Genomic DNA, 24,913 nt, shown 5'->3' with positions numbered 1-24,913 from the left:
AAGAGGAAAATGTTCTAGGGATATGGACTTTGGAATCACCTGGGGCATTTGTTATAAAGGGAAGTTTTGGGTTGCGAAAAACCTACTGAATGGGTGTCTCAGGGGTGAAAGGGCAGGGAGATAGTCATAGACTTTCTATTTTAACAAGCATCCTGGGTCATTCTGCTGTAAAATGAGGTTGGAGTACCAAAACCTAAGGGATATGGGAAAACATTATGTAAAATCAAAAGAAGCACTCACAATATTTTGAACGCTGATGTGGAAGAGGAAGGAAAATGTAAAACTATTCTCTATTGAAGTAAATAGAAAGTTTGCTTTTACACTGTCAGGAATATAGTGTTACATGATTGTGGGACTTACATGGAAATTTTATATTTAATTCCCCCACGCTTTGTATTTCTCCATTATATAAGAGACGCTTGTCTGTCCCTACAAAAATATAAACTGTCATGCAAAGTAGTAATTTTTTTTGTCCACTTGCGTAGAAAAGTATCAGAGATAAACTCACTACTGTTTTTGTTACTTAGCAGAATTTATCTCTGGCAAACAGGTATATTGAATGTTCCTCAGAAAAAGAAAAGTTTAAGTAATTTCCTCCAGTCTTAGCTTGCTGATGATTTTATGCCTATATTGTGTATATCCATATTTCCCATGGTAAAGTTTTCAAATTCCATTAGAAAAAGTTACATGTGTTTCTTGCAGTTGCTAAGTGCTTGCCGGTGACAGAACCAGAGAACGGGAGAATTATCAGTAGTGCCGTGGAGCTGAACCAGGAGTACACTTTTGGACAAGTTGTCCAGTTTGAGTGCAATGCCGGTTTCATGCTTGATCGGCCTAAAGAAATACATTGCTCGGCAAACGGTGTTTGGAGTGGCGAAACACCTAATTGCGTGGGTAAGATCCACTGACTATTCATTTGACTCGTTGAATGGTTTTAGAATTTCTCATGGAACATGCATTTGGAAGCCCTGAACCTCCTGAAGAATCTGAATAATACTGATAATGACTAATGTTTACTGCACACTTACTATTTCCCAGTAATTTATCTAAGTTCTTTACATGTGTCATCTCATTTCATGTCCAAAGTGACTTCCATGATGTATGGACCGTTTTCACCTCTGTTTTATAATTGAGGAAACTGTGGTGCAAAGAAGTGAAAACATGTGTCCAAGCTTAACGAGGCACAGAGTTCACATTCCTGCCGAGGTTACCTGACACCAGAGACCCTGCTCTTCACCGTAATTAAACTGTAGTCGGCTTTTATGGCTAAAATACAATGAGAAGCCTTTCTGCTGCAAGTTTTAGTACTGGCCGACAGAACAGGCTTTTTAAACATTTGAATAGCCAAAGATTTATTATTTATTTCCACTGCATCGTGATGACATTCTGTTTTTAAATAGCAGCTCTAGGCACTGGCCTGTTTTAGACTTGCATTGTGAGTTGATTATAAATATTGCTGAACTGAATTGAATTCTATTAAATAAGTATTTGCCTTTATAAAAGAGTTGTATAGTAAACTGTAAGTCAAGAATTCTTTAAAGTATAGCATAGTGAAAATACTCAATAATATTTTGTAATAACTATGTATGTCAGGTGGGTACTAGATATATCCCGGTGAGCACTTCATGAGTCATATAAATGTCTAATCACTATGTTATACACATGAGACTAATATAATATTATACGTCAACTGTAACTGAAAAAAAAAGTTTCTGAAAGAAGTCTTTAGTTATAATACTGCTGACCTGTGCATCGTGACCAATCTGATAATTTGGGCTTTCATAATGAAACATCATAGACAAGTTATCAAAAGTGCCGTACTTTGTTTTACCAATATGTGTTGGGCAGAAATTTTTGCTGTATTTATTTTTTAAGATTACCTAAAATCTCCAAATTATTTACACTTTCTTAGTCTAGTATATCCTCCAACAAGACACAGAGAAGAAGCATTCCTCTTCTTAAAAAATCTTTTTTCTAACAAAACTATTTCTTCAAGCCAGTAGTGATAAACAATTTATATTCAGTGTACCAAGTAAGGTATACTCTTAAGATTTATGGAAGGGGTTTACTTCTTACAACGAAATTTCTGTGGTTAGTGAAAGCTTCCTAATGCACGATGACTGCAATGCATAAGGTAAGTCTTTAAGAGAGAACGAGAATTTTGTAGATGGAGGGAAAGCGGGGGAAACCGTACCAGTCAGAAGAAGCTCATGCAGAGAAAGCTGAGCAAATACTGTGACACTCTTGTTCCCGTTGTCCTCGTGGGTCCCCGGTGTAGGATGCAAATAGGGAATGTCAGTGATGGATTGACAATAGGCTGGTGCAAGGTTCTGAGGGGCTGAAGGATTCGTCTTTTATTCAGACTGAATTGGGAAATCAGTGAAGGATTTTCAGTGGAGCCATGTAGTGAAAAGAGAAAAAGGTCATTAAATTACAAAGAGGAAAACAGATTGGGAAAGTGGGAGAATAGGATCTTGGAAATTAGTTCTTGTTGCTGTAATCCTGGGGAATATGTTTGAGAGGTATGGTGTCAAAGATGACACCTGAAACCTATGTAACTTTATTAACGATTGTCAGTCGAATAAACTTTAATTAAAAAAAAAAAAAGGTGACGGTCAGTTTTTTCTTGATAGAGAACTTGGATGGATGGTGAAACCACAAATGCAGAAGGTCAGTTACTTTTTAGAGTTGTAATGACAAAGAGATAAATTAATTTATTGGACAAAGTATTCTGTTAATAATTACTCTATTATCAATTACTAGAAAATATGCATTTCTTGCAGGTTGCTCAGTGAAAATACTTATCATAATAAGCTTATGTCTATATTCAATTTTATATACACAGTTGATGAATATTACTGACCACTATTTATTTCAAGAGGACTAATTTATCAAACCAGATAATATTTGCAACATAATTTTAATCAGCATTCTAACTTTCTTCAGAACGGAATGCTAAGAACAACAGATAAATTCTTCACCAAGCATTCAAGTCAAAACAGAACTTTGGTTTGGTTGCCTGCTTTACCTAATGGAAACAAAATTTGCATCTTTGTATAACCATGTCTTGGACACAATCCTTTAATAGATAACAAACATTTTGGAATTTAATCCCTTACATTTAGCAATTTCCTGCAAACTACCAGAAATTTCACACGGAGTACCCATGAATCCTAAGAACACTTACAAAGAAAATGACCGACTTCAATATAAATGTCACAGTGGTTTTGGTTACAGTGAAAGAGCAGACACCATATGCACTAAGTTTGGGTGGTCGCCAACTCCTTCGTGTAAAGGTAATGAATGTTATGTTTCTTGTCTGTATCTTTTTGCTGTATATTTCATCCATTGTTTTCATTCTTATCCTCCTTATAGTTAAGTGGTTTATTTTTCTCAGACTGGACTATGAAATGTTCATAGGAATCAATTATTATGAATACCGTATGTATTTTAGATTTTTATGTGTGCAAGACCCACTTTGAGATCCATTGGTAGTATTCTCTTACTCTGAAGAGAGACACAGATGGGACCAGGAAAGTTCAGTAGCATATGAATTAGTTGGTCTATGGGATGGTCAGAAGAAAGTAGAGAGCACAGCCAGCCAGGCCTGTAACAAGCTTTCTGATTCCCACGTATGTATGCTTCTCAAACAACTAGATTGCCCAGCATTTAGCTATAGAAACTACATTATATTAATTCCCGATGAGAAACCCTCCACTGACAATGGAATTAAGGGGCAGAAATTTGAGATTTTATTAACCACGGGCCTAATATGAATCAACAGTGACTAAGGCACTGAAAAAACAAAAACAATAAAAACTCTTCTCTTAGGCTTCATAAAGGATGTCATATAGACCCAAAGAGTTCAACTGTTTCTTTGCCCACTAAAAACTATATCTGGAATAGTATGTTCTACTGAGCCTATTTGGTTTTAAAAGAGTTGGTTTTAAACTATAATGTCCTACAAGAGCAAATGTTGGTATTTGAGGAGTTTAAGAAATGATATAAGAATAGCAAGAAGATGCAGTGATAAGATGGTAATAAACCGTGTTGAGATTTTGCAAACATTTAAGAAAAGGAGTGAGTTAGCTTTTGATAAGGGGGACTGCAGTGAGTAAAAAAAGTGACGATATTATCATACATAAAATCAGATCAATTGACCGCCTCTAAGTGGGTGACTCTTACATATTTTTTCTATACTGCAGGGGGAAGCAGAGCCCTCTGAACTTTAAATTATATCATTCATAACGACATGCATGAACCTTGTTTTAGCGATCCTCTTTACAAAAACTAGAGTGACTTTTTGAGTTGATTTTATTCTTTAAAAAAAACAATAAAGTTTCGTTGAGCCCAGCAGCAACTCCTTAGAAATACATCCTTCTACACAATCAAATGATCTTTCAGGCATTAGTAAGAAAATATTTTAGAAAGAGGTGAATGAGCACAAGACAGTGATAACCCACATAGATCTGTGTTAGGCTGATGGTGTGTGGGGTTCAGCTGTTTGTCTTCATGGCTTCTGTGGTTCCTACACTGAGAAAGTGGGGGCCACACGTCCTCTGTCGTTCCTCTCTGCCATATGTTTTCCCTTCAGAGCCCTCTTAATTGATTAGTTAATTGATTCATCCAAATGTAACTTACAAACCATTAGTGTTCTCTCAGGCTCCTTGCCTGTATTGAGGATAAACATTACAATGAACCATCCATTATTCCAAGTTTCAATGAATTCAAAGTAAGACTTCCGGAATTCAGTTTTGCTTGGGATGAGAACTCAGGGTAGGGTGACTACTTCTTAGAAGTTTTCTGATTTGATTATGTCCTTTTTTTGTTCACTGACTACCTACTTAAAACGCTTGCTTAGCACATATTTGTTTTAACAAAGGAAAATCTCCGTTTTCCCGTCTGTGTTACTATAATTCCTGTGCTTACTTCTCTTGAAACTAGACTCCTTTACACACACACACACACACACACACACACACACAACCAAAGATTCCACATTTACAAATCATGTTCTTTACAGAATTTCTTTTTCATTTTCTGTTACGTGTCATAACTTAAAAATTCAAGAACTGACTCTGGGTGGTGAACACACAATGGGATATATAGATGATGGATTACAGGATTGTACACCTAAAATCTATGCAGTTTTACTAACCATTGTCACCCCAATAAACTGTAATTTTTTTAAAAAAGGAAAATATAAATACAGCAGAATTAAATGAGAGAAAAATAGATTAACATACTTAAGGTTCATTTGGGGTCAGTGTCAATTACATCAAACACTGAAGACATATTTTACATAAAAGTTGTGTTTTGGTGGTCACATATGTTTTCTCTTATTTTTTAATGTAATCATTGCTAATATAAGTATATTACCATGTTAGCACTAGAGACATAATCAAAGCTTATTCTGTCAGAATGGAGTGTAAATTTAAGACCAATTAAGGTGAATACACAGTGCAATATATAGATGACATATTATAGAACTTGAAGCCCATATATATATATATATATATATATATATATATATATATATATATATATATATAGTTAACCAATGTCACCCCAATAAATTTAATAAAACAAAAACAGGAAAATAAAAAAGAAACTACTGCAATACCTCTAGGAGTTAAATGTGCACAGTGGAGGTATGCTATTATATAATTAATATATAAGCATTAATTATAACTTTATAGAATATGGCTTCTGAGTCTGCTGGAGTGATGGGGAGGAAGAAATATGTGCTACATTTCCAGGCATGTGACATGGTGTTCTTGTGCCAGACATTACAATGTTACCCACAGGAGGGCACACATATATTGAAGGAAGGATGATGATTTAGTCTGCCGTATAATAAGTTGCATATACCTTTGAATTATACGTATGGACCTGTCCAGTGTGAAACTGCAGTTGAATATACAGATTTGAATCGCACACAAGAAGTTGTTAGCATAATGGTGGTAGCTTTTTATCAGGAAGGATGTTTCTGGAGTGGTGATAAGAACCAATAGGAATAGGTAGAGAAGAATCATTCTAGAAACAAAGAATAAAAAGTGCACGAGGCAGGAATAACATTGGCATGTGTGAAGATCAGACAGAAGCTATTATGTTGGTGGCAGAGAGTAAGTAGGAAAGAGGTAGGAGGTGAGATCTGAGTAGGTGGGGCCCAAAATTGAGTAGAGGAAGAGGAACAGCTGTCACTAACATGAATAAAATAACACAGTATCGTTCAGTCCAAGATAAGGAGAGGTAGGAGAACATAAGAAAGTAAGGCATTGGAGTACTTCAAGAAGTCAGTGATGAACTGTGTCAAGTATCACAGAGGGTTTTTATCTATTCAGTTCTACAAATAGCTAAGGAGCCGATAGTCCATCCAAGCCACTGTAATGTGTGGAATACAAAGAGTTTGGCAAAGGGAAGGACATTGGGGACTTTTGTCACAGCAGTACCAGCACAGTGGAGATGTCAGAGGCCAAAAAGCAGAAAGATCGAAAAATAAGTGGGAGGTTGGAAAGTGGACAATAGCAGTTGTAAAATGCCATTTTAAGGACCTTGGTTGTGAAGCGGAGGACAAATGGAGCACACTAGCTGAGCACTGAGAAAAGGAGTTTAAAATTGGAGAAGCTTCATACCCATTAAAGAGAGAATGGTTGACAAAATAAGACAGAGGGAAGGAATAAACAATGGTTTACAGGAAAATAAAAGGTTTAAGAAGCTAGCTTGCGTATGAAAAAAAAAATGCCTTATCAAAGACCAAGGGAAAGGCTTAAGTTCAGAACAGATACAACTAACATTAAAAAAAAATGTTGAAAAGATCTAGAGAACTCACAGCTGGTAGTCTCAATTATTTTCTGTGAATGCAAGGATTAATGATCTATTGATGAAAGAGCAGTTGTGTTAGGTGACTTGCGTAAGATGAGACTATTGGTCACTTATTCAGGGAAATAGAATAGGAAGTAAATTAGGGGTATATGGATGGATTTCATGCAGTGCTGAATATCCAGCACACGTGTTTGAATCCAAAATGCAACGTGGCACCAGTATAAATGCTTATATTACATTTCCACGGTAGTTAAAAGGCGTGGCATTTTATTAGAAAAAGAATATTGCAAATTGATCCATTGTTGAAATATAACAAAGTTGATGAAAAGGACTGAGAGAAGGAGCTTTATAAATTAGGATAGACAAGGTCCAAGAGTATAGATTGGAGGGCGAATCCAGCCTGTCCCCTTTCTGTAAACAAGGTTCCATTGGAACAGCCATGCCCATTTGTTTATGTATTGTTTAAGGCTAGTTTTGCTATTCCAGTAAGAAAAATGTCTTTCCAAATTTCTGTAGCCTAGTAAGCTAAAGTTAATTTCCTATTCATGTTCACTTCTGGTGTGAATTACAAGGAATTCTGCATCTCTGTCTTTCGTAAGAATCAGAAGATAGAGACATGGTTTTCCACGTCATTCTACTGCCCCTGCAACTGTGGGCAAGAGAACATAAATATTCACACAATGGCTTTTAAAACTTCCTCCCTGAAAGGGAAACATACTACTGCCACCTGCATTATCCTATACAGGGAAGACGCTCAGAGTATTTGCAAACAGTCCTTACAAGAACTTCAGAAGTCCCGGAACTTGAGGGAAGTGGGGAGAACAGTTGAAGTAAGATGTTATGACGTCATTGCCACGTGTGGAATATCATGATATATATGATGGTTTGGAAAAACGGGATTCAAGAATGCAGGGGACACAAATACGTCAGATGACAAATGTGGTCGAGAGATACAGTGCTATAGGGGAAGGACATGAGGCTGTGCTCACTTAATGCCATTTTGCCACATGGTAAGGACAAAAATAACATCTGCTTTATTTGTTTTCATGTATTTGGTTATTTTCATGGGGAGTAATTATGGCCTTATCCACATATCCTTTTTCAGAAATTGCGTGTGACCCTCCCTATATTCCAAACGGTAACTACAGTCCTCAAAGGACCAAATACAGACTTGAAAATGTAATCACATACCAGTGTAAAAACGGCTTTTCTCCTGCAACCCGAGGAAATACGGTGAGATGCACTAGTGTAGGCTGGGAGCCCCATCCAAGATGCACCTGTAAGTTCCTTTCCTATATTCACCTGCTTCTTAATTCTGTAATTACTTTCTCGGAAACAAAAAAAAAAATGAGGACCTAATAAGTCCAAATCTTTGCCTTTTGTAAAGACAGGATTTAGCCACATTCTTTGCTTTTCAAAGTAATCAATTCTAAGCAGGAAAAAAATATCATTGTAAGTGAAAAACTTTCAATTTTTTGCTATTCAGTGTTAAGTAGGTACTTGTATATATCATTATATATTTCTCTAAATGACATATTTCTACTATCAGAATGAAAACTTGGCAAGACCAGTATGATCTACCACCTAGTATGTTAGTTAACTATTTCTGTGTACCAAATTTTCCCTCAAACATATTGACTTGAAACAAGAAGCCTCCATCACCTCAGAGTCCCCTGGATCTGGAGTTCGGGAGTGGCTTAGCTGCCAAGGTCAGAGTCAGGCTCTTGAGTCAGGACATGGGCCTCGGCGGCCATCCTGGAGGGCGGCTTCCAGGACGGCTCCCTCCTGAGGCTTTTGGCTGCAGCCTCAGGGCCTAAACACACGGGTCTCCATAGGATGCTGGACTGGCGGCTCAGTTCCCCAGAGCCAGTGATCTGAGAGAGAGGAGGAAGCCTCCACACCTCTCGTGACCTGGTCACACACTGTCACCTGTCATACATAGTCTAGAAGAGGGTCAGTGAGTCCAGTACAGGTGCAGGGTGGGGAGGGAGGCAATTAGGCTCCCTTTTAGGAGGGAGGAGCGTTGAAGAGGCTGGAACTTTCTAAAGCCATCACCTGTCACAAAATGCCACTCAATTCAATGGGGTATTTTATTTCCAGGGATGTTTCTTTAGCCCCTTTCAACTGTTTTCTGTCCCAACAATCATATTTCTTTTCTTTATCCATCACAGTTCATTGTAAAGGTGGCCCACGCTTAAGCTGGATATTCCATGAATCAAAAATGTAATGACACTAGTAATAGGTCAGTGGCCTTATTGTTATATCAGGGCCCGAGTCCAAATGAATTTTGAAAGTATGATACCCTTGAAGAGGTTTATCACCATGAAACTGCCCTCCACGTGCAGAACAATTTGAGGAAAAGGATTATTCACTTATTTATTTATTTAGATAATGTTGACATATAACATTGTATTAGTTTCAGGAGCAAAACATAATGATTCAATATTTGTATATATTGTGAAATGATCACAAAACAAGTCTCATTATGTCATCTGAATTTTATAACTTTTATTGTCCTAGAAATCTAATGCAATAAGTGTAATTATGTTAATGAGAAAATATGACTCATCAATGAAATAATTTGTCTCAATGGATTTTTATTAAGGCAAAACATTATTCACACTGTTTTTTTGGTTTGTCTGTGTTTATTGCCAGTTCAACCCTGTGCTTTTCCTGAAATAAAACATGGAAGCCTACATAATGAAAATAGATATAAACCATACTTCCCAGCAGCTGTAGGAAAGTGGTATTATTATTCCTGTAATGACAACTTTGTGACTCACTCACGATCATTCTGGGATCACATTACTTGCACACGAGAAGGATGGTCACCAGCAGTGCCCTGCCGCAGTACGTACACCTCTTTGTAATAGTGAGTGTGTAAATATTTCTAAGAGCAGAAGTGAAAAACACACAGGAGAACACAAGTAAGCCTTGTGTGATGAAAACAAGGTCAAGGGCTGAGTTCTATGAGCAAGTGACCAATACAGGTTCTCCTTTTAGGAGGAGTCTTCATTAATAAAACATACGAGATAAAAATAGAGACTTGACGAGAATACCTATTTCATTTACACATTTTAATTATAAAACTACAAATAAGTGATAAGAGTATTGATTTTTCTATTTAAGAAACATTTGGTAGTAGCTTAGTTTTTCTTATGCTATATGTTATATTTGGATGCTTTTGCATTCTAATTTAAATATTGTAAAGATAACTTTTAATTTACCATGTTGAACAAATTTATGAGATTTTATTCATCATTTTGTAATTCTTAGGAAGATGTCTCTTCAGGTATGTGGTACATGGATATACCCCAAGTTCTGAAGAATATCATAAAGATTATTTCCAGGGTGATACTGTAAGAGTTGAGTGCCATCCCGGCTACAGCCTTCCCAATGAGCAGACCTCAATGACATGTACGGAGAATGGCTGGTCCCCTCCTCCCACATGCATCCCTGTCAGTAAGTAAACTCGTCTGAGATCCCAGGATGTCTGTGATTTTCTAAGACTCACCCACAATAACTGTGGCAAAATGTTCATGGCAGCTTTTTCTTCTGCCAGTTCACCTGTTTGCATTTATTCTCCCAAGTGTGTGAGTGGATACACTGAGTTCTGAATGCATATGTTGAAAAACAAATGAGCCTACTGAGAGACCTTAGTGAAAAATACAGCACATGATGACAAAGTGGGTCCGTGTAGGAATAACGTGACATCGGCCTGGGGCTCAGTCACGGTTTCTATTTTCCTCGGCACAAAAAGCGCCGAAGTTGACAGTCACCATGGATAGAGCATCCCTGTGGGAGCCCGGGGATCTAGCAGGGAAGTGTCAGCACAGCATCACAGGAAAAGCGACCAAGAGTGGAGGCCACGAAGAAGCAAGAGGGACAGGGCCACCACCTGAGTTACCTCCCCGAGGCGCTCGTCTTGGGGGATAGGGATTGCTGGCTTTCGTTTCATTTTGGAAGCCTAAGTGGGTTATGGGTCAACTTGATCCCTTCAAGGCTTGTTTCTTAACTTTGCTATGGCTGGTCTGGGAGCCTTTACTCTAAGACTAGTTTATTCAGAATGCGGATGAGTGAGGCCTCTTCTGGTCTCTCTACTAAGGACTGGTGTTTAAAGAGGTCCTTCCACTCTGATCAAATCGGAATGTTTTCCAGGGTTGTGTGTGCTCTGGAAATCATTGAATTTGTGGGTTCTTCCTCTGGCAGTTACCCGTTCTCATGGGGTTGTGCCCTGCACTGTAGTGCGATATATTCAGTCAAAGAATCTAGTGATTTCTGTGCAGATCCGTTTAGCTCTACGTTACATTCCATAGTTTCTTCCTCTGGTTCTCTACGTTCAACTTCTGGTGATGTCCACTTCTGTGAGATCACTGACTTTTGTGTACTTTACTCGTATGGTTGACATACTCTGGTGTGCCAAGGGTTTTCTCCTCCAATGCTGTAGTCTGGAAAAATCCCCCAAATAAAGGCACTTGGAGGGTACAGCTCACATCATTTGCCTCTATCCTTCCAGAATTTTCGTTAGGCCCTGAGTGTTTCCCCAAGACTCACAAGGTTATTTTCACATGTTTAATTCAGTTTCCTCATTGTTTATGGCTGTAACTCACTATTTCTCTACTCTTCTTGCCTGGTATTTATCAGTTTGGGAAGTTTCTTCAATGAGCCACCTTTTAACTATGTACTTCTCTCTAGTGTTTGTTTCTATTTCAGTTCTGCTCATACTTTTATTTTTTGAAATTTGATGGTTTTCCGCTTTAATGGGGTATAACTGACCAACAGGAATTGCGTATGTTTAAGGTGTACAGCTTGCTATTTGATGTATGTATACGTTGTGGAATGACCACCATGATCACCCTAATTACCATATCCGTCAGCTCACATAGTTAACGTTTTTCCTTGTGGTGAGAACACATAAGCTCCAGCCTCAGAATATTTAAAGTAAAATGCATGAAAGGACCCATTGCTAGGAGAGCTCTGGGTAGCTGGGGGATTCCAGGTCCATTAGATACACAGGTTTCTAGTAATTTCTTGGAAGCGATTCTGAGTGTTTTAAATCTTGCTTTGCTCCTAAAATAATTTTAATAAAGTATCTTGATGTAATACCTTTGGAAACTCATAGCTAATCTTCTCTGACTCAAGACCTTGGCTGATTAGGTTTTTCCAGGTTTTCGTTTATAAATGACTCCATGTTTTCTGTATGGTTATGTTGTTTGAGTCCTTATGAAAATGTTTGTTGAATACATGCTTATCTTTTCCTTATGCTCTCTGCCTTTTAGAAACATGTTCAAAATCGGACCTGGAAATTCCAAATGGATTTATTTCTGAATCAGATCCTACATATCCTGTACATAAACGAGTACAATATAAGTGCAAACAAGGATATGTGACAACAGATGGTCACACCACTGGGTCGATTACATGTCAGCAAAATGGATGGTCGGCTCAGCCCACATGCATTAGTAAGTCATTCACGATGTTAGTGTTCATTGTCCTGGTGACCAGTGTACAAAAGTTTCCTTTATCTGCATTATTTGGGGAGAGTGGAGGGAAGTGGGCTGAGGTGGTTTCATTTGAAGAGATACAGAATGTTGAGAAATATAAATAATATTTTGCCTGTTAAGATTAATTGCTAGTAGGGTGGAAAGTCAGTCCATCTTTCAGTTTAGGTTCTCTCCACTGTGCAGCATCCTGTGACTTAGTAACTAGTTAGGCGCCTTTTGTGTCTGCCGGTGTAAACTCATTTGTTTTTAGCTGAGACCTTTTGCCTGTTGTACCTGTTTTTAGGTGATCACACTTCTATGTCCGAGTGTTTGTTCCTAAACATAAAAGTTATGTTTTTCAGGGAAGGTATGGGTTCACAAGGCATCATGTTGGAATATTATCACCTGTGTAATTTACATGTTGGAATAATGTCACCTGTGGAATTCATATGTCAGATACTGGATGCTCTTCTGAAACTCATTTCCTTTAGAAAACCTACACAGACACCTCGTTAGGGGCACAGAGAAGCGCTTCCAGACAGAACAGATCGCTCTGTGCTGAGTGTGGTCCCCGTACCATGGCCCTGAAGTTCATGGAGCTTTTCTAAGAGCTGTTTGCTCAGGTCATCTTATTGATCCCAAAGCTGTGCAGTGAGATTTTTGACTCACTTTAGGTGGATATTTAAATTATCCATTTTTACAATTTGTATTTCATTTCTTCCTTTTATTATTTTTTTGCTTACTAATGGGCATTAGCCAAGTGAAAAAGGATAAAAAAATCTCTCCATATCAGACTCACTTTGTACTAAATAGTGATCAGTTATCCATTGTAAACTCTTACTATGGAAGAGAAAATATCTATTATAATTGTTTTCTAGTATATTTTAGCTTTACTTTTGTTAAAGCTTTATGCTAGCTGGCTACATTAACACATTATAAAATGTGAAGAAATTATCTAAACCTTTATTGACATCACTCTAGTATAGGTTTAGTGAAAATTTAGACTAGTTTTTAGCATTTTACTATCTCATTCTAATTATAAACATAGAACTCTGAGTACATACATTCTTGACATTATAAAGGAATTCACAGCCATTAGGAAAATATTTGGAAAAGGAAAGTTAGCATGTAAGTTATAAAAATTGGTCTGTTTAAAGTAGAATTTTGAGAATATTTAAAAATTGAGACCTATTGTTAAAAATTAATCTTTTTGTTCAACGAATCAAACTTTTTGGCATATGTGTTACAACTGCTAATAATCGTGGCACAAAAAAATGCTCTTCTGCTTCGCAGAGGGAAAAAAGTACGACACATCTGTAATGGCCTGTTGTATTGCTAGCATGGAATAAATACCTGAGTGTCATTTAATTGAGGAAAATGTTCTTAAAACAAATTTTCCATGTTAAGTGAGAAGAAAACAGCTTTATACAATCAAACTTTTTCATTTTGAGTAGCTACGTTAAAACAATGATTTATCACTAATATTCTTAGATTATTTTTATATGATACATAATTTATTAGCACACAGTAATTGGTAAAGCTTTTTTCCTTACTCAATTTGATTGTATGTTAAATAATATTAGAAATGAAATCCTCGATTCTATTATGCATTAGAATATTGTGATGTGCCCGTATTTGAGAATGCCAGAGCCACAGGTCATGGCACGCGGTTTAAGGTCAACGAAAGGTTGGACTATGTATGCCATGATGGATATAAAAATGGAAATGGACACACCAGGGGTACCATAGTATGTGGTGACAATGGTTGGTCTGACACACCCACATGTCAGGGTAAGTACTGTTTACAGGTATTCTTATTTCAGGATTACCAAAATTAACAAAATTTATTTAAAATGTTTCATTTTTTAACAAATTTGAATTGTGTAAAGTCATGTTTAAGGAACAATGATTAAAATCAAGGTGTCTCCTTCTGAATTAAACTGGGTGAAGATGGTGTTTTGAAGCCCAAAGATAATAATCTATTTAACCCAGTGCATTACTGTAATGTTTCCTGTGGTCCATGTACGTGATAGATTTGTGGGAAAAGTATAATTGTTTTTGTTATTCTAAATGTAAGCTGTTGTATTGTCTAAAAATGGGTACTCGTTCCCAAAATTATAGTTTCCTACAACTTCCTCAGACTTTCGGTCCTGAATTTCTGCTTTACACCCCCCACCTGAGTGTTAATTTTTACAGGTCCTGAGGAGCTGTTTATTTTTGACTTTGACAAGTTTTGTGGACTATTACACACCTATCATTTATGTTTGCCAATCAGCTCTCTGTCTTCCAAGGTTAGAAATAGAACTTCCATCTGTAGAAAACTGAGTGGATGGATAGTATTCCAACTCAAGGGAACAGTATGTGCAAAGCTTTGAAAACAGAACAATATTTGGGAAATATTGGGGTGAGCTGGTTCTACTTAAGAGTTGGGAGAATTTTAGGTGGACATTTGGATAGGATGATTGCTGAGGCAAAGCAGAGAACAGATTTGGGATAAATTTTGGTGGTAGAAAACATAGGTGATGTTACTAGATGTTGAGTGTACGACAGAGTAATAATCAAGGGACTCATATATTTGTTTTTCTATAGTTTTAATAAGCAAGAAAGTGAATGGAAATGCCTTTTTGTAAGGTGGTGAGGGAAGGAAGAGTGCTTTGAGGGGAACATGTCAACTTTTGACTCGGGCACATGGTGGCTGAACTGTCATGGACAATCAACATTGGATTGTAAACTACAGAGTTAAATGTATGGTTGTAGCCAGGAGATATATACATGTGAGATTATCACCATGCAGACGACGACATCACGTTGGGAAAGAATACAGAGCAAAAAAGGAAGAGAACTCAGGACTGAGCCCTACAGCATTCCAGCATTAGAGGTCAGACAGAAGAAGACAGGAGCACTCAGAATCAAGAGGAAAGAAGTTGGAATGAATGTTGTCATACATGTGAAGAGAAGAAATTGATTAAAGGAAAAGGAAGTGTAGTAGGGGGATTAATAGTGAATCCTATGGAGTCAGCTTGGACGGCTTCTAATTCCATTCCACCATTGGCTCAGCCTGTGTCTCAGGACAACCGCCAAACCAGTTTGAAGCTTCGTTCACTCTTGCTTATGTGTACAATGTTTCAGTATTACAAATGTTTTAGTATTGCAAAGGAAGTTTTGCTTATTAGCCTAAATTCTCCATATGAAGTTCTGGCCACAGTGCTTGCTATACAATAAACTCATGGGCATTGTAATCTAATTACATTATTATCATAATTACTGTGGCAAATGCTTCTAATTCAGTTGATATGTCTGGTTAGAAGACTGTGAAAATGTGGTGGATTTGGCTGCATAGAAGCCGACAATAAGTGTAACAGAAACAGTTTTTGATGGACTAAATGGAGCAGAGGCTACATAGAATCTGCTGAAGGAAAACGATTAGTGAGAAACTTAAAACAGCATGTAGGCATAACTCTTTCAAGAATAAAGAGGGTCGGGGAATAAAATATTCAGAATATTGGTAGATGAACTGTCCACTACAGGGAATAGATTTGTTTTGTTTTGGTTTGGTTTGGTTTTAAAAAGATGGGAGACATGAGAGCACACTGAGTGCTAAAGAGGATATAGTAGAGAGGGCAGCAGGCAGAGACTGAATACATAACGTAGGTAGTCCCAGGGATGGGAAGAGGGAAAGGGAACCAGAGCCTCTGGGGAGGGACCGGGCTTTGAAGCAGAAGCTCATAGTTTCTAGTATGAGACCCTGAGATTAAGTGGTGCGTGGCAGAAGGAAGAGAAGGGACATTCAGTTGAGTCGAAAAGGTTAAAATAAAGACCTCGGAGACACACACACTCCCCCATACACCCTAACACACACACACACACACACACACACACACACACACACACACACACATTTTATTATCGAGATGGCGCAGACACACTTAGCACTGCTTCGGGCCCAGTTAAAAGTGCTTCATTCAGGCTGTCAGCAAACACCTAAAAATAGGCTAAGACAAAATGGTGAAAAATACAAATGGTGAAAAAAGCCTGCCTTTTGAGAGCTTTCATTCCAGTATTAAAAAAAAAACAGTGAGTTAAGCCAAGTAATTAACCAAATGATAAAAATATTTCTAATATGTTTATATATGGCTGTGTTCAAAGAAACAAAAGAATCCGAGGATTTGGAAACTAGGAGGAGACTGAAGGCTCTATTTCATGTAGGAAGGCATCCATACACAGAAAGGTTGAAAACATGTCTGGATAGAGAAAAAGGTCTGTGCAATAGCAAGAGAGCAAAGAACTTGACCTATTTAAAAATATTTAAAGACCATGAGGCCTGGAGGCCAACTACATAGGGGGAGAGAGAAATAAGATGACATTGAAAGTGCAGGCAAAAGATGGATCATAAGGAGTTTGGATTTTATCCTAAATAGAAGGGGGAATTTTTAAGATGATAATGAATTTCTTTCTGGAGTTATAAGTATGAAGCTGGAAATTTGAACAGTTTGGAGTGGCCTGCTTTAAGAAAGAACACAAAATACATAATTCTCAAGGCCTTTGCAATGTCACTGGACAGCGCAGGAAAACATGAAGGAGAGGGAGCTGAAATGACAGAGACAGCGGTACAGAGAAGCAGATGTGGCCAATATGGCTTCTATTGAAAATTTCATGGCAATTATGACCTTGTGACACATCGGTAGAAACACGCCAGCATGGTGTAAGCTTCCAAGTATTAAATAAACAAATGACAGCTTAGTATTGTTTTCAAACATCTTCCCTCTATCATTGCACACTGCTAGGCTGATATGTGAGTTTACTTTAAATGTCCTGCAAGACTTTGGGGAGAGGGTCCCAAAGGGGAATGGTTCTTCTCACAAACTACTTAAACCAAACAGTGTTTACAGAAAGCGTAAATAAATGTACACTTCAGAATCAAAAAGCCATGCCAACATTTCTAACTATCAGTGCTAGGATTTAAAATTTTGACTCTTGGAAAGAGATAAGCATCTCTAATCCAGGCTATACGCATTCATACTCTTCAATAACATTTCTGAGTCATCGTCTCTATATAAATATAACAGCTGGAAATAGCCAACAGGGAAGATTATTTTGTTGTTGTTGTTAAGGCAGCATTTTTGCTCAATATGATGACATAGAAAACTTATATCAAATGAGCACAAAATACATAAGCAAAGGCACACACAACTAAAAGAACTTCATAGAATATTAGAACAGAATTTTAGGAGAGGAATCACAGTGATTCTAACTCAGGTGTGATCTCCTCAACTAGGCTCAAAGCTCAATATTAAAACAAAAACAAAACAAAATTTACACAGGTTTGTTTTTTTTTGGTATCATTACTTTAAAAAATAGTTACCTGACATCTACTTTTATGATTGTGTGTTAATGCTTGACTTTTAGGTAGTATGAATTTTCTTTTCGGTATGATTCCAGTTTTTAAATTTCAGGTGTTAATTTTACATATTAATTAGCAAGATGGAAGGATTCCAAATAAGAAAAATGCAGTTTTTTTAATTGGGTAATATTGGGGAACAGTGTGTTTCTCCAGGTCCCATCAGCTCCAAGTCAAGTCATTGTCCTTCAATCTAGTGGTGGAGGGCGCAGCTCAGCCCCAAGTCCAGTCGCTGTTTTCAATCTTAGTTGCCGGCAACCTTGTTGTTCAAAGCTCACGCTCTAACCAACTAACCCATCCGGCCGCCCCCCAAAAATGCATATTTTGATAATTTAGTACTGTCATAAATTTCGCAGCTTTTAAAAATTTTAAGAAAGAAATTTACACCTTTCTATTTTGAATCAGAATCATTAACAATTTATTAATAGCCAATACATATATATATAATAAGTATAATAAGAATAGATAGTGTATACTATATAAACATTTAGTATACCTAGAATATGCTTAGCTATGGGACCTTGAACTTGTTTCTTCGTCCTGTTTTCAGTTTGATTTATCAACTTATAAAACATTAATTAACTTTTAATGTTTCCCTAACTGAAATATATTAGAAATGCCTATCCTATATCTTCTGGTTTCCCAGTTATATTAAACAAAAATACCAATTTTTATTTAATCATGTAATTTAAATATTATAGCATTAATTTGTTTGTTTTTTAATATGAGAGAATAGTTTTATGCCTGGATAATACAAAATATAGCATTAAATTTTATAAATGTCAGTGATAAAATCAGATCCACTTTAAGCAAGTTAATTTTACAGATAAATTTTCAGGACACATTTATTGCTTTTCAATGAGTCCGATCTGAATGTAAAGGGTGTCTAAAACCTAGGTAATGCTTTTCAAGGGAGAGGATTTATCCGATGCCTCTCTCTATGTGCAACACACAGCAACTTATTTTTCCAAGACATGATAAAATTTACTTTGGCAATGATTAATTATATATTCTCATTAAATTATCTGACCTTTTCTATAGAAAGAGAATGCACAGTTCCCGATATAGAAAAACACGTAGTTGCTGAGCCAAGGAAAGACACATATAGAGTCGGAGACGTGCTGAAATTCTCCTGCAGAAACAGACTTCAAATTGTTGGACCAGATTCATCTCAGTGCTACCACTTTGGATGGTCCCCTGATCCTCCAACATGTAAAGGTAAATGTTTATCTCACAGTTGCTGAAACAAGAATTCGAATATCGGTTATCACATTGTTGTTCTCTATTTGTTTCCTGTTGGCTTCCAGAGTGCCTGTAATCTAGGGCATTGAGCCGCAGACATACCTGAGGAGAACGTGTGTTGTCTAGTAGAGAACTCTGATTGCCTAACTAAAGAAACTAATCTTCCTTTTTTTGTTGAAATATGTATTGAAAGTACCCGTAGATACATATATTGTGTCTGACAGTGGACAGATTGCTGTCATCATATCTTTTTTGCCTACCATTCCACCATTAATATTGGACATTTTAATCAGCATGGACTTCACTGCAATTTTCTCTACATATGCATAAACAATATTCAAACAACTTATAGTCAATTCAGCTAGGTGAACGGCTTAGTCAAAGTTAAAATTAGTTTATCAAATGCTTTCCTCAAATGATGGTATTTTTTCAAAAAAGTTTTGATGAAGTGTTTCCATGGAATATGAATATTGCTGTAAGTTACACAATCATATTTATTAATTGGTTTGCATATATTTTTAGAATATCTAGAATACTGAACATGGTTTTTGAACTAACATAACACTTCCAATAAGGTAATTTGGTATAAGTAACGGAACTGGGAGACAAAATAGGTAAATACCACCCTTTTTCCTTTAAGAATGCTCTGTTATATAATGAAAAATAAATTTAAAAAAAAATCTCTTCACTTTAATGAACTTTAGTTGTAAAATAGAAAAGTTATCCATCAATTACACGATATTTCTACCGTAGAGCAAGTAAAATCGTGTGGTCTACGCCCTGAGCTCCCCAATGGGGAAGCTAAAAGCACCCCTAAAGAAGAATATCAACATGGTGAAGTGGTGGAGTATGTGTGCAAACCTAGATTTCTGATGAAAGGTTCTCACAGAGTTCAATGTCTTGATGGAGAATGGACAACCTTGCCCATGTGTATTGGTAATGTATACAAACATTAATATTTAGACTAGAGTCAGCACTGTTTATCGTCACATAAGCACATAAATTCGAATTTAAAGGTTAACGTGTGTTTGTGAAATTTTCACAGAGGAGGACAGCACCTGTGGAGACGTCCCTGCACTTGCTTATGGCCATGTGGTGTCCCCTGCCGCTCCCTATCACCATGGAGATTCAGTAGAGTTCAATTGCAGTGAAGCATTCACAATGATTGGACATAGATCCGTTATGTGTATCAGGGGAAACTGGACCCAGCCTCCTCGGTGCATTGGTGAGAATACATTTCTCAAATTGACGTTCAATAACATTTAATATGTTTATTGTAAAACTCTATATGCAAGCATATCTTTGACATTTGGAGATATTCTTTAAAATGGCAGGTCATAAGTTATAGTGAATCCAATCATCTGGTGTTTGTAGTTTTTCATATGTGTCTGCAGAGGAAAAACTAGAAACTAACAATAGAATTTTATGAATCTGTCCCTGATATTAACATTGTTTATAAGTATAAAGCTAATTTGTACTCAAAGATGGCCAAAATTTTCTCCTCTCAATGTTTATTTTGTACCTCCCTCTAGTCTAGTTTTTCACTCTTCTGAAGATGTTTATTTTCTCCTAACAAGCAAAGAAGTCCTTTCAGAAACCAATCCATCACAGACATAGAGACAATAACCACCACTCCATCTTTTGACTACAGGTCTTCTTTCAGTTACCATCCCTTGAAGAATATTCATTTTTGTCTCTCTCAATGCTGTGGGCCAGTCCTGAAAATAGGACTAGTTTCTCAAGTCTCTGGTCTGTTTTGAATTAGTCTCCTTTATTTTATTTTTTAAAGGTTCTGTTACAAAATCATTGCTATTATTTGTCCAAATACTTGAATTTTCTTTGTTGTGTTCATTCTTACTTAGCTCTGATCATTAACAAATTATTAACAAATATTACCTAGAGGCTCCACTGATATTTTGTCAAATTCAACAAGGATTTCCACTTGCACTGAATTTTTGAAATATGGTAGCTCTATAAAAAATTTCCAAGGTCTATGTAACTCATACTGTTGCCAGCAAAAATTTATTATAATGGCATTATAATAGTATGAGATTATAGGGTGATAGGCATATAAAATACCTTCTCAAGGATCCTAAGAGTGTGTGTGTGTGTGTGTGTGTGTATATATATATATATATATATATATATATATATATATATATATATATATATATATACAAAAGAGGTCATGACTTTAAGCACTCAGTTTCTCATTCTATTTTTTGGTCATCATGCAAAGGATCTGTTTTAATATTCACATTTTTTCACACTACATCTTAGCTCAACTTTCTCATCAACTTACATTAAGGTTATTGAAAGAGTATAATTATACTAGCTCATATATTCTCTTTCCTCAGGTAATTGTTTTCATTTTAACATTTTAAGATTTGGGGTTAAAAACAATGTGGAGAAACATACGGATGTGCACATTGGCACAGATTTCAAATGGGACCAGTTTGGTCACGTGATGACTCTTCACTATGTATATCGTCCATTAAGTGCAGCTCTGATGCTGTTGATTCCTCGAAAGTGCAAAAGTCAAGAATCATATTCTTTTACTCATGTGTGGAATATAAAACTGAAAGCAAGAAAAGACCAAGAAACCAACAAAAACCAGACACAGACAATAGTTTAGTGGTTACCAGGGGAACGGGGATGTTAGAAGAGGCTTAAAGGGGGTTACATATGGTAACGGAAGGAGAACTGACGCTGGGCGATGAACACACGATGCAATATATAGCTGATGTGTTACAGAATTGTACACCTGAAACCTATGTAACTTTACTAACCAGTGTCACCCCCAATAAATTTAATGAACAATTTTAAAACATACAATTAGTTAGTAAATTTTTTAATTTAATTTAATTTTAAAATTTTAAAATTTTAAAAATTTAATTAAATTTTAAAATGTCTTTATGATGGATATTTTCTATGAAATTTCATAACTATACATGAGACTATGTCCATACAGAATAGCCCATCTCATGCAACATGACCAGGAATAGCTTTGTTGGTGGAATTTCTAGGCATACATTCTAATTTCATTGTTCTATTGATTTTATAGCTATTTATGTAGTAATTGGTTTGATTCTTATTATTAGTCTTTTCATGGTAATATTTTCAATTTATAGAAACAGATGAACGTAAGAAGTGTAAATTATCAAAGTCAATCGCACGGGAGACAAACCTATCGGATAATGATGACTATACCCATAATATGAACGTAACTTACACATGTAGAGGAAAATCAGAACACAGACACTCAATCTGCAAAAATGGAGAGTGGGATCCCGAAGTAACCTGCACAGGTAAGCTATTTATAACGTTTTCAAAATTTATTTCTTCCTACTTTGTAAAAAGAGTCTCGTTGTGTCTTTTAAAATATTTCTATTTATTACTACAAATAATTTTCAAGCTGGAATGTAATTTAGAAAGCAACCAAAAGACTGTTTCTAAATAATAATTGTGTCATGTGCATTAGTCAGCTATATAACAAACCACTCAGAAATGTGGTGGCTTTAAGTTAACATCTGGGCAGCAGGCGTCCTCTTACTGTTGGGATCCCATTTGCTTCCAGTTTCTTATATTACAAATGTGCCTGTGCCTATAGCTGTTATGTGTGTGTCTAGTATCTATGTAAGTATCTACCTGTCTGTCTGTCTCTCTAAGTATCTATGTACGTATGCGCTTATCTAGTCATCCATTTATCTATTTGTTTCTCTATATCTACCTTGAAAACTCTGAGTCACATTGTCACCACCAATTCCGATAGCAAGGGGTTCATTCTTCTCCAACTGGAGGGCACCTTGACTCACTCACCTCAACATTTTTACCAATTTCCTCAGGCCTGAAATGTACAGAAAGCAGTTTCATACAAATACGAAAACAAATCTACTGTCTACAGTTCCACTCATCTTTAGATGATCCTAAAGGCAACAAGTAACATTTACAGGCAGTGAAGTACAAGTGTTTGTCTACATTTTCTTCTTGAAGCTTTATAGTTTTAGCATTAATATTTAGGTATATATCTATCTTCTATTAATTATTAAGTGTGTTATGTGTGTGTCTAGTATCTATGTAAGTATCTACCTGTCTATCTGTCTCTCTAAGTATCTATGTACGTATGCGCATATCTAGTCATCCATTTATCTATTGGGTAAATGTGTAAAATAGGGATTGAAATCTTTTTTTGTATATGAAAATCCAATTGTTCTAGTGCTATGGGTGAGAAAGACTGTCAAATGAAAATCAATTAACTATGGAAGTGATGGTTTATTTCTGGCCCCTCTATTTGGCCCATTTATTCATTTATCTATCCTTTTCCCTGCCACGTATCCTGGATAATTATAGCTTCATACTAAGTCTTGAAGTCCGATACATTTTCTCCAATTATGCTCGTCCTATTCAAGATGTTTAAAATTATTCTGATGTTTTCATTAATATAGAAATTTCAGGGAAAGCTTATCAATTTCTGTACAATATCAGCTTGTATAATAAAAGAAATGGCATGTATAATGATATACAAATTAAGAATTGACATATTAGCCACACTGAGTTTTCTAACCATAAACATTTCTCTTCAATTATTTATTTATGCTTCTGTTTTCCCAACAATAATTTAAGTGTAGATAATTTACTATTCTAAAATTGTATTTATATTTTATATTTCTAATATTAACATGCAATTTTTCAGAATTACGTTTTCCCAATTTTTCTGCACATATAAAGACATCCACTTGATTTTTGTGTATGATTTTATACTCTGAAACTATACTATTATGTGATTCATTTTAGGTGCTATTTTATGGATCTGTTACAATTTTCCTTAAGCAAGTGTATCATTGCAAATACAATATTTTATTTCTGCCAGTCCCTTTTTATTTTAGATGTTTTGTTTGTTTGTTTTATTGCACTCATGAGCACCTTCAATAAACCTTTGAAAGGAAGGGATGAAAACAAACATCTTTATCCTGTTCCTGACCACTGGGAAGGGTATTCAGCATCTTACCACAAGTATAATGTTAGTTTAGGATTTTTCTAGATGCCCTTTATCAGATTAAAGGAATTTCCTTCTCTTCCCACATAGCTGAGTAAGGACTTTCATTATCAACTTCTGCTGAATGTTTTTAAATGCTCTTTATGCACTTATTCGTAGGATAATATGTGTTTTTTAATTCTGTTAATACAGTGAATTACATATATAAATTTTTGATCACTGAATAAATCTCATTCCTATACTTGGTGATGATATGTTATTCTTTCTCGATTTCCATGTACTCTTTTTGCTGATATATTTTTAAGAATTTTTGTGTCTATATTCATGGAGGATATTAGTCTACAATTACTTTTCCTTGCAATGTCTTTGCCAGGTTTTGTTATCAGGTATATGATGGCTTCATAAAAACCGACTGAGACGTGTTCTCTGCCCCACTGTGTCTGAAAGTACACGTGTAATATCATTACACATAGTGTTATTGTATTAATTTTCCCTTAAAGGATTGACAGAATTCACCTGTGAAGGCAGCTGATAGGTAGTTTGATGTTTATTTGGAAGGTTTTCTTGATGAACAGTTCAATTTCTTTAATAGGTTCTGGTCTATTCAAATTTTCTTTACTGTCAATGTAAGGAAGTTGTATTTTTGAAGAAATAGCTCCATTTTACCCAATTTATCAGTTGGCTGGTTTTCTATTGTTTAATTGTTTAATAGTCACTTAGTCTTCACTCTCCCTCTTGCTTCTGTAGTATCTTCTCTGGTATCACTCCTTTCATTCTGAGATTGATACTTGTTTCTCTCTTGTACCCGATCATTCTTCATAGGGTGTTGTTTTGTTTTGTTTTGTTTTGTTTTTACATTTTACTAATATTGTCAAAAAACCATTTAAGCACTGTTAATATTCTCCATTTCCTCTCCTTTCCATTTTTTTGCTTAATTGGCATTCACTATTTTAGCAAGCTTTATCAATT

At 36.1% G+C, this 24,913-nt stretch overlaps 1 protein-coding gene across 11 annotated transcripts in view; it reads left to right on the top strand.

Moving 5' to 3' along the window:
• Positions 1 to 24,913, top strand: part of CFH (complement factor H) — a 79,986-nt gene that overhangs the window by 14,483 nt on the left and 40,590 nt on the right. For 5 of the 11 annotated variants that reach the window (XM_033099406.1, XM_033099413.1, XM_033099405.1 and 2 more), the window contains exons 5-15: positions 703 to 894; positions 3,126 to 3,296; positions 7,931 to 8,104; positions 9,481 to 9,675; positions 10,102 to 10,287; positions 12,105 to 12,287; positions 13,923 to 14,099; positions 18,748 to 18,924; positions 19,702 to 19,884; positions 19,994 to 20,173; positions 22,080 to 22,256. In XM_033099406.1, the coding sequence (XP_032955297.1) occupies positions 703 to 894; positions 3,126 to 3,296; positions 7,931 to 8,104; positions 9,481 to 9,675; positions 10,102 to 10,287; positions 12,105 to 12,287; positions 13,923 to 14,099; positions 18,748 to 18,924; positions 19,702 to 19,884; positions 19,994 to 20,173; positions 22,080 to 22,256 (1,995 nt within the window). The remainder of the gene's footprint in view (positions 1 to 702; positions 895 to 3,125; positions 3,297 to 7,930; positions 8,105 to 9,480; positions 9,676 to 10,101; positions 10,288 to 12,104; positions 12,288 to 13,922; positions 14,100 to 18,747; positions 18,925 to 19,701; positions 19,885 to 19,993; positions 20,174 to 22,079; positions 22,257 to 24,913) is intronic. The other 6 variants (XM_033099409.1, XM_033099407.1, XM_033099408.1 and 3 more) reach the window with 3 other exon arrangements.

This window comes from Rhinolophus ferrumequinum, chromosome 27 (genome assembly GCF_004115265.2).
Source record: "Rhinolophus ferrumequinum isolate MPI-CBG mRhiFer1 chromosome 27, mRhiFer1_v1.p, whole genome shotgun sequence".
Classification (NCBI taxonomy): Eukaryota; Metazoa; Chordata; class Mammalia; order Chiroptera; family Rhinolophidae; genus Rhinolophus; species Rhinolophus ferrumequinum.
The sequence above is the reverse complement of the archived record's forward strand: the minus strand, read 5'-3'. Positions and strand labels throughout refer to the sequence as shown.